General features: G+C 42.6%; 1 protein-coding gene across 1 annotated transcript; it reads left to right on the top strand.

Moving 5' to 3' along the window:
• Positions 1-2580: 2580 nt before the first annotated feature.
• On the top strand, positions 2581-12919 carry LOC117272695 (transmembrane protein 272). The gene is made up of 5 exons (XM_033651718.2): positions 2581-2694; positions 6121-6206; positions 6310-6360; positions 6494-6700; positions 10408-12919. Exons 2-5 carry the CDS (start codon positions 6143-6145, stop codon positions 10611-10613), a joined length of 528 nt encoding a protein of 175 aa, XP_033507609.1. The 5' UTR covers positions 2581-2694; positions 6121-6142; the 3' UTR covers positions 10614-12919.
• Positions 12920-16523: the final 3604 nt, after the last annotated feature.

Here is a 16523-nt window from a genome sequence, read left to right on the forward strand (position 1 = left end):
AAAAATCAACACTGAGTGAGTGTTTTCACAATTTATTTCACTGCTTGGAGGCTTTAGATTATTTAAATTATTATTATATTTTACAGGACATTAGACTTCACATTTTAAAAACCTATTCAAGAAACACTGTCACTTTCAGCCCAGAGAGATTCGTTGCTACAAACAGGTTTGCCCTCCTGCCAATATCTTTCCATTCACTTCTGCTGACCTCAGACGGCCTCATATCTTTACATGATTAGACAAGACTAAAATCAGTAGTGAGACAACATGCACTATTAAAGGGAACACTAGTGAGAGTGAATGTTTGAGCATAGATGGCAATGCAAACACAAAAGTTTCCTTTACATCATTAAAATTACACTTTACACTCGAGTTCTACTGCAACTTTCCTGCAGCTGATACCGCCTGGGGAAATCATACCTTTCTACCAGATCAGTCTGCTGTGACCACGCCTCTGTTCCAGTGCAAACACAGATTAAAGGCTCTTTTAACTTTTATCTGGTCTCATTTGACAGTATTTGTTTATCCTGAGGCAGAGTCTGACATATTCCAGTGCTGCTTCTTAAAGTGACCTTAACGTACCCAGTACCTGCATTTGTAAAAATAAAGTTTGCTTAATTTTGCTCTGAGATTTATTTTTTATAACAGCTTTATTACAGCTATTCAAAAAGTAAAAGCAAATTACAGTTTGCCTGCTAGTCAAATGTAGGTGATTTGTACAGGCGCCTCATGTACAAAGGTTTCATTCGTGTCTGCAGCAGCCCGGGTTCGATTCTGACCTGCGTCCCTTTGCTGCATGATGCTCCCTCTCTCTCCCCCGTTCACGCTTAGCTGTCTAATCAATAAAGGCAAAAACACCCCAAAAATAATCTTAACTACCACTACATCTTGTACTAGTACACTTCTTCTACTACTTCTACTGTGACTACTACAACTAGTAGCACTACTAGAACTACTTCTGCTATTACCACTATTTTTGCATTTTCAGCCATGTTTTTATTTTAATTTCAGCATTCAGCATCCACACGCAGTATATTGTCACCTATACCACCTGGACCTGCTACAATAATAATAGTGATGTAACGATATAGGTGGCAACTGAATCATTTCCGGACCTGATTCGTTCATCTCTCGGGTTCAGTTGAGCTCAGCAGCGAGCGTGCAGGTGTGGACCTGCCTATTCGATCCGTGCGAACGATGAATCAATCGCGAGTTGCAAGGCAGCCAGGGTGCAGGGCGGGACTGCCTACCGCGTGGCGAATCACTCGGTGAACGACATAACCCCGATCCCTGAGTGATTCAAATCATTTCTCCTCAGCGATACACTTTCATAGGGACCGTTTCCTCCAAGCTAACGGCTAATGTAGCCAGGAGTCAAGCCACATGAACATATCTCTTGACTTAGGGCCAGTCCCAATACTCCCCTTTAGTCCTACCCCTACATTTGCACATTCCCTCGAGGGGTAGTGGTGTCCCAATTCCTTTTTGCGTGTAGGGGTAGGGGGCATAACGAGGGGTGGTGGGTGTGAAACTAGCCCTTCGGAGCGAGGGATTTCAGATGCTGACTTGCTAGCGAAGGGTAGACTACCATGACTACCAGCGAGCAAGAGACTGGGAAAAAAGTTCATACATAGCTAACGTTACCATCGTCAGGTTGCTTGTTAGCTAGCTAGCTAGCTCGCACTATCTGTCATCTGTCATCTGTCCTGTTCTGCAAAATTGTCAGACTTTTCACATTACGATAACATGCCAGCTAGTACAACTATGCTGCCTCGTAATGTTAGCTGGTTAGCTAGCTAGCAGAAGTCCCCTGTAGTCTGTCGTTCATCAAACGAAGCATGATGAATACGGCACGCCATCAGTAGGATGAATGAGACTCCATTGTAGATGCCGGTTGGAAATGTAGATGACTCGCAGCTTCCTGTTTAAAATAGTTACGTATGCGAGAATGTAACCGACGCGGTGACGTAATGAGTGGTGTCCCAATTCCTAGGGAAAGAGTTCAACCCCTACCCCTTGTTGATTCATTTTGAGGGCCAAGGGGTAGTGGACAAGAGGGGGTATTGGGATTGGGCCTTAGTTTCCAGATAAACAAACTTAAAACATTAGGCTGGCCAGTAATGAGACTCACCAGTGCAGGGCAGACGCAGCACCAGCTCAGCCGTGTATCAGTTCAGTGAGTCTACGCACTACGCAGTACACAGTCAGGGCTCCTCCCGCCAAGCACTGAATAATTCGGTGAACAAATCTTTTGAACGAATCTTTTTAATGAACCGATTCTAGTGATTCAGTAACATCTAAAGAACTGCTTTGCCCATCACTAGTATGAAAGGGGCCATTCTGCTGCCTGGGTAATTTTACTTTTTATATTTAAAGTAGCCTACTTTTTACTTTTACACAAGAAAAACTTTGAATGCTCTATTTATTTATTTATTTTACTTTTTGTTATATCAGAGTATTTTAACAGGCTACTTTAACTTAGGTAAATGATCTGAGTACCAGTGACAAACTATAATTTGCGTGAGCACACACAGGAGGACTTGCTCACCCTCACAATCAGATGACCGCGTGAACGCCGCTCTGGGCATGCGCGCTCCCGAGAGGAGGAGGCGCGGCCACAGCAGCAGCAGCTGTCAGAGTCTCAGCAGCAGCAGTGGGAGCAGCAGACAGAGGGAAGGTGAACTCTGACTGAAGGTAAGTGTCGGAAAATAAAACCAAACTACAAACTGTGACTCACAGAACTTTAAATTACAACTTAAACGACACCTGCGCGGGTTTATTTGTAGTTTAAAGGCGTTATCAGGCGGCAGAAGTTGACGTGATGTCGGTGTGTTACCGACCGGGGCGGGGCCGCGAACATTTAACGTTAACTTCAGAATAAAAAGGCGAGGCCGCGGTTAAACGTTATCTTTTCTGGTCTGACCACATTTATTAGCATGTGTTTTATTTGCCACAGTTCTATACATGTGAGCTCCTGAAACTGAAGTGGAAACTGCTCTGAGGCGACTTTACCTCAATTCACCCACAGATAAAACACAATTTAACTTTTTAAATCAATAAAACTGCACTAAACCAATGTACATTTTATTTTAACTTCACATATGTTGTGTAATTCATACCCTAAATGTTCCTTATTTCCTGCTGTGTGTTTTAACGGTAGGTTAGTGAATGCACAGGTTGCATCTTGCTGCTGTTTTTATTCTGGTTAAACTGGCTCTGTTGGGAATGCAGTCCAACCTCTCTGCTGCAAGACACTGCTATTTTTCTGCACAACAGCACTGTAGGTGTGTAAACAAAGTGAATGCACACTGTGTCATGTCACAACATCACATGCATTTTATTTAGTCTCTGCTGGAGACTGATAATTGGGAACTGCATGGGGACTAACTCTGACATTGGTTCTTGAAAAACTTTATCTGTATCTTTGCCTTATGTTGTACACAGACAAAATTAAAATATAGGACACTTCCATGAGCCATATCCCTAAATGCTGACACTGATTTTCTACGTCTGATTCAGTTCACTCATCATGAGGAGCACTACTCTACCTGTGAAACAGCTGTGTAACATCTGAAGTGACTCCAAAGGGAGCTGCTGACAATTTTAAAAAGCAAATAACCCTGATGATGCCGTAGTGATGTCACCAGGGTTACTGCATTCAGCTTGAGACCTGGAGCTTTATCTTACAAAAGGTGCAAAACAGTGCACAGCGCAACACAGCCGTCATTACTAGTTTCACACTGACCCACATTGTGTAAGTGGGCGTGTAGGTCTTGAAGCGAGGTGTCGTCAGATGCATTGTTGTTGTTTTGAAGCGGCGGAAAGCGATTGCGCCATTGACCAACAAAAACCGGGTCTAAAGTCCACAGTAGAGAATTTCCCTGCTATTCAACAGGTGCATTTTTCGAATAGTGAGATGCACAACATGCCTTCGCTCTGCTTGTTACACACACAGGGACTTGTGTAAGGGTTACAGGTGGGTGTAATCATACATCATCAGTGAGGGAAATATTAATTACACTCTTTAAAATGTGAACAGAGCAGAGTCGCTGTCCAACTCTTTATTTAGGGTCCAGTTTGTAGGATTTAAATTGTATCCTAACTAGTTTTCATTGGTGTGTAATCACCTGAAAACATCCACTTGCACTTGGTTGTGTGTGTTCACGTTTAGGCTAGTGGTGTCCCAAAACAGAATTGAGGTAGTGGAAGTGGTTTCCAACCCTTGAAATCCCCCCTAGATTCCAAGGGAGCCCCGACCCACACTTAGAGCAAAGTGGAAGATGAAATTCCCCAGAACACCTTGTGAAGTCAGCAACTTCGGCAAGTTTTGGAAAACAGTTTGTTACTGTACGATTGGAATGTAGGCTATACAAACAACAGATGGTTGGACTGGCGTAAACTCATCAGCAACTCTATTGAACACAGCGTCAAAATATTTAAACAAGTCAACTTACCTGAACAAAATGGATCAGAACTAGAAGACGTCGTAGGCACCTCCTGTTTTCTTGCGTCGCTACTCCGCGTGATGTATGCCTGTGCATCGGCCACGCCGATTTACATGAAGTGGTGTCTCATTTCTTAGGGAAAGATCTCTACCCTAATATTTCTCACTTCCCTCATCAAGGGTTATCTCGCAAACGAGGGCACTCAATACCAAGTGGAAGATTTCATCTTCTTCTAACTGCTTCATCCTCTTGAGGGTCGCGGGGGGGCTGGAGCCTATCTCAGCTGACATCGGGCGAGAGGCAGGGTACACCCTGGACAGGTCGCCAGACTATCGCAGGGCTGACACATAGAGACAAACAACCATTCACGCTCACATTCACACCTATGGACAATTTAAAGTTACCAATTAACCTAGTCCCCAATCTGCATGTCTTTGGACTGTGGGAGGAAGCCGGAGTGCCCGGAGAGAACCCACGCTGACACGGGGAGAACATGCAAACTCCGCACAGAAGGGCTCCCATGCCCGGGATCGAACCAGCAACCCTCTTGCTGTGAGGCAAGAGTGCTAACCACCACACCACCGTGCCGCCCAAGTGGAAGATTTAAGGGGTAGAAATGGGACAGGCCCTAATACTGTTTTCCATACACACTTGCTGGTCTTGCTTGACTTGGTTTGACTCGGCGCGTCTGCCCAGCGTGGCAGGGATTTGCACTGACGGCTTCTCGTGAGTGGATGACGTCCAAAAGCAGTGGGCTGATCCACAGCTAAAGTCCCCCTTCCAGCAGGTAAAGAAGTTTACCTGTTGGAGGTGAGCTGTGTGCAGAGGTGCAGTAAGAGCCTGTCGTCTGCAGCTCTTCATCAACATCTCACTGTGGCTGTTTCTGCTTACACTCTCCCTCCCTGTGGCATTAGTAGACTTGTTTTGTAGAAGAAAAGCAGCAGACAAGTTCCGCTAATTCGGTGATAAACACATTTAATTCCCTATAAATTCTTCACACTAAAAATCCCTATGTAAAAGTTTTAATTGTGAAGCAGCAAAATAAGGAAATGCTGAGTTTTAACCAGCAGTCACTTGACTGTGTCATATGACTCCGATACAGCCAAAAGCGAAAACGAAACCATAAAATAAAGCAGATTTCCAAAGTACAAACAGGGACTCATAAAAGAAACTCCAAACCACAGAAATTCAGGAAGTAGCTTCAAAAGTCCTGAGAGCTGAGCTTTTAAAAATGTCTTTCTCGGTGGCTTCCTGTACAGACAGACATCAGTTAAGTCTGACAACACACGCCTGTTTCAGGGGGAGAAGGGAGGTCAGCGTGAAGTCACAGCCACTGGCTTGGAGGTGGTCCGGTGCGCTTTTGGCCAAGTAGAGACAGTCCATTGCGTTTAAACTGACAAAGGAAACACAAATTGGCACGGTATGGTTTGACTCAGCGCTGCCAAAACTGTCAATGGAAAAGCACTATTAAGAAATGTTGTATTTTCGTTACCTTGCAGTGAGACGTTTGGCATTCGGGAGAGGTTGCCTTTGAAGAACAAGGTGGTTAAAGAATGAGAGGAGCAAAATCTTACCTTTAGATTCTTAAAGCATTTGTTTTCTTGCTGCTTTCTGGCTGATTCAGATCACGTCTTAAGTCTTAACGTCTGACTCAGTTCTTGATCTTCCCCCGTAGGTGAGTGTCCTCACGACTGATAATGTCGAACAGTGGCCTTATACGACACATCCGCAGCCCTCCTCAACCCCCAACACCGATACTAGGTGAGATCAGCTGAATCCTAAATATCTCTGTCATGGATTATGTGTACAGAAAAGAGGCTGAAAGTGTTTGTGCTTTGTCTAAATGTGTCTTTTCGTCTTGCAGCATGTTCAAAGTTGGCTCTCTGTGTCATGCCCATCGCTCAGATTGCAGTTGGTGAGTGATTCACATTTACAGATGTTTTATTCCTGTTGTTTGTTTCACTGAAATGTTTTAAATGTGGGAAAGTCAGAATTTTCCTGCAGTTAAATGCGACTTAATCTCCTGCCGTCACCCCTGTGTCCAACAGGTGCGGTACATCTGGATGACTGTCCGCGGCAGCACTACATCCCCATCTATTTGATAGTGGCGGGAGTCTTCGGCCTGGCGCTGGCGGTGCTCTCCTGCCTGCCCTGCGCCAAAAAGGCCGACGACGGCACCTCAAACCCGCTCACTTCAATTTGCGCCACCTGGAACTCGTTGATAGGCATCTTCGTCTTCTGCTGGTTTATTGCAGGTGAGTTTCAACAGCGGTGGGCTGACGAGTGACGAACACAGAAGGGAGGCGCGACTAAAGATGTGCGAGTGACCTTCAGCCTATTTGACACTGTACCATGGCCAAGGGAAATACTTTTGTGGTTGGCACGTGTCTGTTAAAATTGTGTATTGGGATTCCTCAAACGACTGAATATTAACAATGTGACAACAGCACCAACCGCAGCCTCCAAAGTGACCAGAAGACTTAAGCCCAGTTCAGACCAAAGATTCGCGACGAGACAAGTTGAAACAAGCAACTACTTGTAATGCGCTGTTCTGCAACGTTTTAAAAACCTGCCGGTTCACACCAATGCAACTAGATGAGCTGGTGTATCATCTCTATGCAACAACTCTCTGTACTTTTGTTCTGATTTCCAGCTTTTCAGGCTTATTTTGTGTCCGAATATAATTAATAGCTTCTTAAAATATGAATGAGAATAGTGATTGTGAGATACTGGCTACAGCTGCATCTGGAGTTACCTCTCTGGCTGTCGCCACTCTCTCTCCATGTCTTGCATTTGGCACTGCGGCTGAAGGGCTGAGCTGTCCTCCCTCTCTGTTTCCTTACTTTTCTTTTACTGTCTGTCTGTGCAGTCCACATCCTCCTCTTCCTCCTCATTATTACCCACCTGAAAATTACTAGCCCATCTGACCTGTTGAAAGTGAGCTATCCGAGTTATGAAATTATGCTGTGCGACCCGTTCCTCTGTCTCGTCACAGGTGTGTCTCGCTGCCACATTTTCTTCACTGATTCATGGTCAAACAAGTCTCTTTAAGCTTCTGACAGGTGCAAAAAATGCAGGAAATAGTACCGTTAACAATGGACGAAAGTTTCAGACAGCGACAATTTCGGACGAAAAAAATGGACTCCGTGTGCAAAGGCCTTTACCTATAAACATTGAGTGTATGTAACAGAGGGTAATTGTAGCAACAAAACTAAGAATTCAGGCCATGTAAGTCACTGGTGAAGGTGAGGCTTAGCCGCTGATAAATGTCGGGCTGTCAGTGAGTGTCCATCTCCCTAGTTTTTGTGGTGTGTCCTGCACGGTTGCCACTAGTTAGCTGTTGGTTTTTTTGGCTGCTTCAGCATTTTGAATCGGCATTGAAGATGACGGAGCCCGTTGGTGAGTGAAATCACTCTGATAGGCAGTAAAGCTCAGTGCACGAGAAGTGAAACAGAAGTGAGGAAAGTAAACAAACATCTAAAGTCAAGTGGGTGTGAGATCAAAACAAAATTGATATAATAGGTATGATTATTTTTTAGACATTAAGTTCTTTCGCAGAAACAGTTCGTAATTATTATCGGAATCTTGTTATTGTTTCACTAGTGCATGGTAAATATAATTTGGTCTTTAAACATGGGGTTGTGTTATTGATGTGCTAACTGGCCAACTAGTGTCTTAAATCCATTTTGTAGGTCCTCTGGTTCCCCTATTTAAATAACGAATACAGACTAACACCGCCTGCTGCTATGGAGAGTTATTTCCTCACACGCAGGTGCACAACATACCTGCTAGTTGGCTGTTGGTGGTAGCCTTTGGGTGCAACTTTTTGGCTGAGACACAGGCGACATGCGGCGACGCAAGGTTTGGCCTTCGTCGCCACTAGTTCTTTGATGTTGGTTTGACATGTCTGGGCCCTAAGTAAGACTGCACCACAGGGTGTCCTGAGAATAATGGATTCAATTGAGGAAATTTTCCTTGCTGTCTCCATGTTGTCTGTTATTTTGTTACAGCAGGCATTATCTCTTACATAACCTGCCTTTGTAGTTCTTTACAGGATAATACAAATACAGCAAGGGTTACATTTTTACAGTTTAAAACATGTATAGGCAAGTGATACAAGGGATGCAAAATTTAAAAGGAAAAGCAGCAATTAGCAGCAATCATTAAGATGCACTAGTTGGAGAATGCACACTGTAGTAACATGTATTGTCCACTAGATGTCCATCTATGATCCTCCCTTTCTCTAAAGTGACAGAGCTGCACACAGACCCCTCAGGTGTACAAGTAAAATGAACAAAAAAACATTTTTAGTTGCACTGAGGCCAGAAAATACAGGTTCAACCTGTTATCACTCAGTCCTCTTAACATCATAGCTGAAGTAACCAAACTAATGAATTTAATTATACGTATTTTAGGCAGAATTTGTTTTAGACTTCTGCCTCACATTAAATAAACGATACTTTTGAGGCATCCTGGTGGCGTCATCATTCTTAAAATGCCCCAGAGAAATACTGAAAAGTAAGAAACATGTATGTAGATAAACAACAAATTCTTGAGAAAGATAAATACCTCCCATACACTGAAATACTTTTAAAAGACTAAACTGACACTCATCTAAAGACAATGTGAGTTTTTAGTCACACTATAAGTATTACAAAGACTCTGGGTCTCTATTTGCAAGACCACAACTATTTCCTTTTGAGATTATTTCCCATCCTGCTCCTGGTGAAAAAATATTATGCCAAACTCCCTTTTAAAAAATGCGAAATATTAACAATCCCTCATGTGTCTGCAAAAACACATAACTCTGGAAACACTAGACAAAAGTTGTCACATGTTGACAGGGTTCTTATCAATTCTGCATCAATATAATCCATAAAGACAAACTGTATTTGTTGTTCAAACTTTACATTTAAATTACATTTTTGTGGCCTCAACTTGTGACCAGCCTCCATTCGTCAGCTGTCTTGTTTCAATTGGAGGAGACCGTGTAAATTAGAGGCGAGCCTTTTTCAAAAATTACGATTTCTCACTAATGTAAGTGTTGATTGATGGATCAGTTACACAATGAATTAAACACCGACTCTTGTTCACTCCCCAGCTCCATCAGTTTCTCCTCTTTTTCCATGGAACAAGAGAACCCAGACTTGTTTGACGTTCTTGCGCCTCCCTAGAGATCCCTCCATGTTTATTGTCTACCTGCTGCTTCCTGTTTGATGCTGGAGAAAATGTAGCAGACTACAAACTTGTGATAATATTAAACATGATATATTTTATCACAACGTCAACGACAACTCGGTTTAATCACTGCTGAACGTATTTGTCCCTCAAATTTTTCAACCTCTTCGTGCATTCTGCTACGTCCACACCGAGGTTATTGGAAATTTCTCTCCAAGAGTTAGCAGCCATTTGAGACTCTTTGTAGTGGGGTGAGGAAGAGTCATGCAAATGTTCGTATTTGCGGACTTCTTTGATCAGCCTCTCCATTTGGTTCATGTTGACAGAAGGAGTCGTCGGACATGCGTAGGAGGAAATGCGCTGCTATCAAGCCGACCAATCAAAGTTGTTGTGGTCTGTGCTGCCACGACATGTAGTCACGTTTCTGGGGAGGTGCATGTCAGGCAACGGCATAGGCTACAACGTATGTGACCATAGGTACAGCGTCAATTTGGTGCAAAAGTATAAATCACACCAAACGATCGAAACAGACCACAGTCTTCACAGCTCCACCTTTTAGTACCAGATCTGTGTGCTAGGTACCCCAACAGAGGGTTGACCAGAAATTTGGACGGTACGGAACGGTTCCATTGGTACTATTCACAACTTTTCACAGTGGAAATAGATAGCTGTTTTTTTTTTACGTTAGACCACAATGCAGTGTTGTATGAAGTTAAAGTAGATTAAATATATATGGGTAATTAATGCCTGTGAATTTATTCTCTTTTATTTCTTTTTCGTCTAGGTAATGTGTGGATATACTCCATTTACCAACCCAATTACAACAAGAACACAACAAATGTGGATCCCTACTGCGACAGGGGTCTCTACCTGTTTGCCTTCTGGACCACCACCTTAATCTACATCTTCCTGGGTCTGTTCCTGGTAGGCGGCTGCTGCGTAATGGTCTGCTTCTACCTGTGTGGCAGAGCCGACGCCGACGACGTCTAGAGACAAACGAGGATGCACACAATGAGTTTGCTGCTGAGGCTGTTAATGTTGATGGTTCATACTTTGCAACACAAGACTAATCTGTCTGAACACCTGTCATGTCTCACAGTGGCTCTTGCCTTCATGCTGACAGCCTAAGTTGGAAACGTACTTAACTCAAAGATGCTGTTAATTTTAACACTGGTCTTAAAGGATAACTTTGGTGTTTTTCAACCTGAGTCTCTGTTTCTATGATTTTTCTGAGTGACTAATGGGAACAAATATTTTAAAATTTGGTCCAGTATTTAGCAAGTAACACAACAAGGTGTAATGTGAACACTTAACAATAATGCACCATCAATTTACGTCTAGTAAAAGTGTTGGGTTTTGTCACTGACAGGCTCAGATTGTTACTATAAGTATCTGACACTACGGAAAGGATCCCTACAGAGATAGGCCTTTTTATTTTAAGAGTAACACTGTTTTTGTTTAACCAAAAACAGCCACAAAATCGCTATCGCCAAACCCACCAGGCTCCATTTTAATAAACCATGATTTTAGCGTGTATAGAGCCAGCATGATTTCACATCTAACCAGATGAATTAAGTATTTATTTCAACCAAACCAGAGTTGGTGATTGATGGATCGGTTAAAAGACGGACCAAGATGGTTTTTGTGAGTTTTATTTTGTTTTTGTCGACTTAGAATGAAGTGTGTTTAACAATGATTAAATTACTGTTTATTTAAATGGAGTCTGGTGGGTTTGGCGTTGGCGATGTTGGCGAACAAAAAGGATCTTACTCTGTCACAAGAAGATCTATCTCTGTAGGGATCCTTTCAGTAATGTTGTCAGACACTTAAAATCTGAGCATGTCAGTGGCAAAAACAAAAACGCCACATTGCAGCCTGTGTCACCGCTGTCTCGCTCAACACTGGACCGATTTCAAAACATTTTTCCCATTAGTCACTTCGACACAGAAACATAACAAACAAACATGAAAATAGGGTCCAAATTTAAAAACACCATGTAACACATGTCGGTGTAAAGGTTAAGTTTGCTACTTCTCAGTTTACTGCACGGCACACCAGCCCGGTTTGATGGGAGCTAGCTCCGCTCATTCGGAGATTAGCGCTAGCAATGCCGTCCTGACTCAAGAGCGTTGTTGTGGAAACAATGTGCCCACTCTCCGCTCTCCCCTCAGGTCAATTTTGAGACACAAACCCCCTTTAGCATTGCTAACTTTGCTTTTACTGTTAGCAGTGTTAGCACGGCTAGTGTTGCTAACGTAGTGAACAATGCTAAAGGGGTCTTGCGACTCAAAATGAAACTGCTTACTCACTAGGGCTACCGAGGGGGAGACAAGAGGCTGGCCACCATTTTTTCGCACCATTAGGACATTGTTACCAGCAGTGATTGCTAATGAGCTGCGCCGCTAGCTAGCTCCCATCTAGCCTTGGTGGTGTGCAGTGTAGAGCAGCCAAGGCTAACGTTAGCTAACCAGCAGACACTGGAGGGAGGTTTCCACATGTTAGCGCAGCTAGCCAGCCTTCTGTTAGCAAAGCCAACAGAAAATAAATTTTAGTCAAAACATTTACATCGCAAAACATTTAAATGTCACCTCCTCTAAATGGATAGTGCTTTGAAACATAGTGCTAAAGCTAACTGAGTCAATGGGGCGCTGGACTAAAAGGAAAGGCCTCTTGTGTTTCACCTCATGTTGCTATATTTAGCCTTTTGGGCTATTGAAAGCTGAATTAACTGAAACTGACAGATGTCTGTAAGAGTTTACCTAATGCTGAGCCTTCTCTACCTCCTGCAGAAGCCGCACTGCTCTGTGTGTGACTCCTCTCTCACTTCCTGTGCAAAAGATATATGAGATGTATTGTTTACATGGTGAACCAGGAGGATTTTGACTTCGACTTTATACATAGTACAAGATAATATGACAAGATGTTTGTTCTTTGTTTGTTGTTTTTTTACTGTAATGCTCATGTTTTTTTTAATTTGTGTTAGGAGGGCACGCCATAAAACATGTTCACATTTAACCAATCATACTGCAAATCTTCCCCATCATGCACTTTACCAGACAATGATTTCTGATACACTATAAGGCTATATGAAATACTATATGATCCAGTTTGCTTCCAGCAGGGACCAACCTTTTTAAGGGCCCCCTTTTGGTCTAACATTTAATCACAACACTAAACCAATGACTTCCACTGCTGTAACTTATACTACTATAACTATTGAGATCACACTCAGTATGTCACCCACAATACAATTAAAGATTGTATTTTGTCACAATAAAAGAGAAAGAAACATGCAACTGTGTCATAAGTGTTTTAGAAACAGCCTGCTTGACCACACGACGTGCTCTACCTCGTGTAGAACGCACGAGTTATGCTGACATGGAAGGAAATGAATTCGATGTAAAAATAGCTGTCTTACAACTGTTCTCACCAAATAAGACTTTTATTGATCTCAGACTAAATCACACTCTGTCCCTTCCTCGTGCTTGGCTGTGATTGCTCCACACCTCACCTCACCTGCTCCTCATTACCTCATGAGTCACCCAGTGTACATCAGCCTGTCGTTAAAGGAGTCACATCATGCAGGAGTGAGGAAACAGGTTGCTGTTAATAGCAGAAAGGAAAGACAGAAGAAATTGACAAGGAGCGCACCCAGTCCTTCACTTCCTGAAGACAAATTCAATGCCACCCCTCTCATCTGTAGTGTTAATATGGAGCTACAGCCAGCAGTCACTTTGCATAAAGACTTGAAATCGGGGCAAACAGCTAGCCTGTCTCCCCAAATCTGCCACATCATCATCATCTGAAGCACAAACCAAGCTTGGCCCCACTTTGTTGTTCTTTGTTTGCTTTACTCTGATTTGCTGCCCAAGAAAACTTTGTCTTGTTTCCAACTGTTGCAATTGAGTCCTCAGATCTGGATTCAGAGACCTTAAGAACAGTGGTTCCCAACTGGTGGGTTGCGGGTCACCTCTGAATGGACCACAAGTGACTCGCAAATAAGTACAGTGAATTTCTGGCACAGAGTTTTTACTTTGAAGTGCCGGTTCTTGCTGATTGAGTGACTAAGGGACAGCTGCTTGACTGCCACCGCAAACTAGCTGGACGACATGACGACATGGACCTTGAACTAATGACTAAGGAGAAATCTGCACTCCGTGGCTGGACCAGTTGGGAACCACTGCACTACACCACTATGTGGATAACTTTCCTGGAGACATAGTGGAAGAGCGTTATGTATTTACCTCCGCCAAGGAGGTTATGTTTTCGCCGGCGTTGGTCTGTTTGTTTGTTTGTTTGTTTGTCTGCAAAATAACTCAAAAAGTTATGAACGGATTTTGATGACATTTTCAGGAAAGGTGGATAATGGGACAAGGAACAGATGATACAAGTTTGGTGGTGATTGGTTGAAACAAAGTGGATAAAATAATAAATAAAGTCTATCATCTGACAGCCTCAGCAGCAATTCCAATTTCTAATGAGACAGTGAAAATATCATTCTAAAGTTGAAATTAATGTTCTGTGTTGGAAAAAAAGAAAGTGAAAAATACAAAAAAACATAATATATTCTTGGTACAAAATAAAAACGAAATAAATATACCAGAGTGTCTCCATGGTGAAGGCATATATAACCTAATAATGATAGTGATGCAGATAACCTAATTGTGATGGAGGCTGCAAAATCTGATGCAGAGGGGGAGGGAATATCACCTACTTGGCGGAGGTCTGCACTCTGAGTGCTTTTATAGTTGCTTCCTTTTTTTTCTTCAACCCTATTTTTCTTTGTTTTTGTGTCTAAATGACTAATAGGAACAACAACTTTTGAAGCTGGTACAGTTTAGTTTGACAGTGCTGCAGCTGGAAGCAGTGAAACAGGCTGCAATGTAACCACTTGGGCAAAATGCACTGTCACTTCATGTCCACTGAAAGTGTTTGTTTTTGTCACTGACAGACTCAGATTGTTATTGTAAGTGTCTGACAACATTATGGAAAGGATCCCTACAGAGATAGGCCTTTTTGTTTAATCAGAAACAGCCCCAAAATGGCCATTGCCAATCCCACCAGTCTCCATTTAAATAAACTAATTTTGGAATCGTAAAACACACCTTATTCCAAGTCAACGGAAACTAAATCAAACTCATAGGAGATGTTTCAGTTCATCTTTCCACTGTTCCAACAGTCTCCAACTCTGGTTTGGTTGAAATAAACCCTTAATTCACAGTTAGATATAAAAATATGCTGGCACTATACAGGCTAAAATTACTGTTTATTTAAATGGAGTCTGGTGGGTGTCTGACAACATTTTGAAAGGATCCCTACAGAGATAGACCTTTTTGTTAAAGAGTAAGATTCTTTTTGTTTAACCAGAAACAGCCCCGAAATCGCCATCTCCAAACCCACCAGACTCCATTTAAATAAACAGTCATTTTATCATCGTAAAACACACTTCATGCAAGCCATAACTGTCTTGGTTTGATTTTCACCAGTGGCGCCTCCTACTGGCCAAGATTGCTGTCTCTAAAGGGCTGTGGCATACTTAGATACCCCGTGTAAGGGTGGGGGTACCATGATAAACTAGACAACCTAAGAAATCCTTTGGTACACACGATGTTGGCTCAGCTTGTCAGGAGGGTGGACAAATAACCCTTATGGACGGACCCTTAGGCTAAGTTTTGGCGAGGGAACAACTGGCATTGTCACCTCACAGCAAGAGGGTTCCTGGTTTGAACCCAGGGTGTGGGAGCCCCTGTATGTGGGGTTTGCGCCTTCTCCCTGTGTCAGCGTGGGTTTTCCCAGCGTACTCCAGCATCCTCCCACAGTCCAAAGACATGCAGGTTAACTGGTGACTCTGGGGAATTGTCCGCAGTGGTGGGAAGTAACGAAGTACAAATACTTTGTTTCTGTACTTAAGTAGATTTTTCAGGTATCTGTACTTTACTTGAGTATTTATTTTTCTGATGACTTTTTACTTTTACTCCCTACATTTGATCACAAATATCTGTACTTTCTACTCCTTACATTGTCAAAATAGGCTCATTACTTGTTTCAACCTCCACGGATGACGACACAACATGGTTCTAGGCATAGGCACGATCTGCTTCATGACAAAATCATAGGCCGCCTCCAGTCGCGTTCTTATGGTTTGAGCTTGGAGGTGGAATATTATGCTATATTATTATTAGGGCTGTCAAAAAAAATTAGAAGTTCTAAATATATTCAAATATAGCCTATATATTTTTTATAAGTTCGAACCTAAGTTTGATTCGATTCTGACAGGTTTTAAAAATGCCCAAATTATTAACTTAACGGTCCTGTTACATCAGCAAAGGTCCAGACAATCCAATTCAGAAACATATTGAGTCCAAAACACATTATCACATCCATAAATATCCACGGTCAGCGGTTCATTTCTCTGCCAAGTTTCCTCCGTTTCTAAAAGTCCAGTTGCCACGGAAACAGAGACGCCGGTCCCATTTTAAGGTAGCCGCGGAACTCTGACCTTTCGACTGACACTTCACTTGACGTATTAAGAGCTTTCATGCCCTGTTCACACCCAATGTGAGCCTGTGTTGAAAGGAAGGGCCTTCCTCCATTTCTTCTTCTCAAGAATGAAACAGTTGCAACTGAGTCTTCAGGTTACTGACGCACTGATTAGCCAAAGACTTATTGTGTATCACTGACAGTAAAAATTCATTTTTACTTTTTACTTTTGTACTTAAGTACATTTCAGAGCCTGTACTTTCTTACTTTTACTAGAGTAAAGGAGTTCAATCAGTACTTCTACTTTTATCAAAGTCTTTTTTTAAACAAGTATCTGTACTTCTACTTAGAGTGTTAGTACTTTTGCCACCTCTGATTATCCGAATGTGTGCATGGTTGTCTGTCTCTATGTGTCAGCCC

This window comes from Epinephelus lanceolatus, chromosome 22 (genome assembly GCF_041903045.1).
Source record: "Epinephelus lanceolatus isolate andai-2023 chromosome 22, ASM4190304v1, whole genome shotgun sequence".
In the NCBI taxonomy this organism is placed as follows: domain Eukaryota; kingdom Metazoa; phylum Chordata; class Actinopteri; order Perciformes; family Serranidae; genus Epinephelus; species Epinephelus lanceolatus.

Excerpts from the sequence above, each read along its gene's own strand:
- LOC117272695 (XM_033651718.2), top strand. The coding sequence starts at position 6,143 with ATGTCGAACAGTGGCCTTATACGACACATCCGCAGCCCTCCTCAACCC. Across the intron at positions 6,361-6,493 it reads CATCGCTCAGATTGCAGTTG|GTGCGGTACATCTGGATGAC; the intron begins GTGAGTGATTCA and ends TGTGTCCAACAG. Across the intron at positions 6,701-10,407 it reads CTTCTGCTGGTTTATTGCAG|GTAATGTGTGGATATACTCC; the intron begins GTGAGTTTCAAC and ends TTTTTCGTCTAG.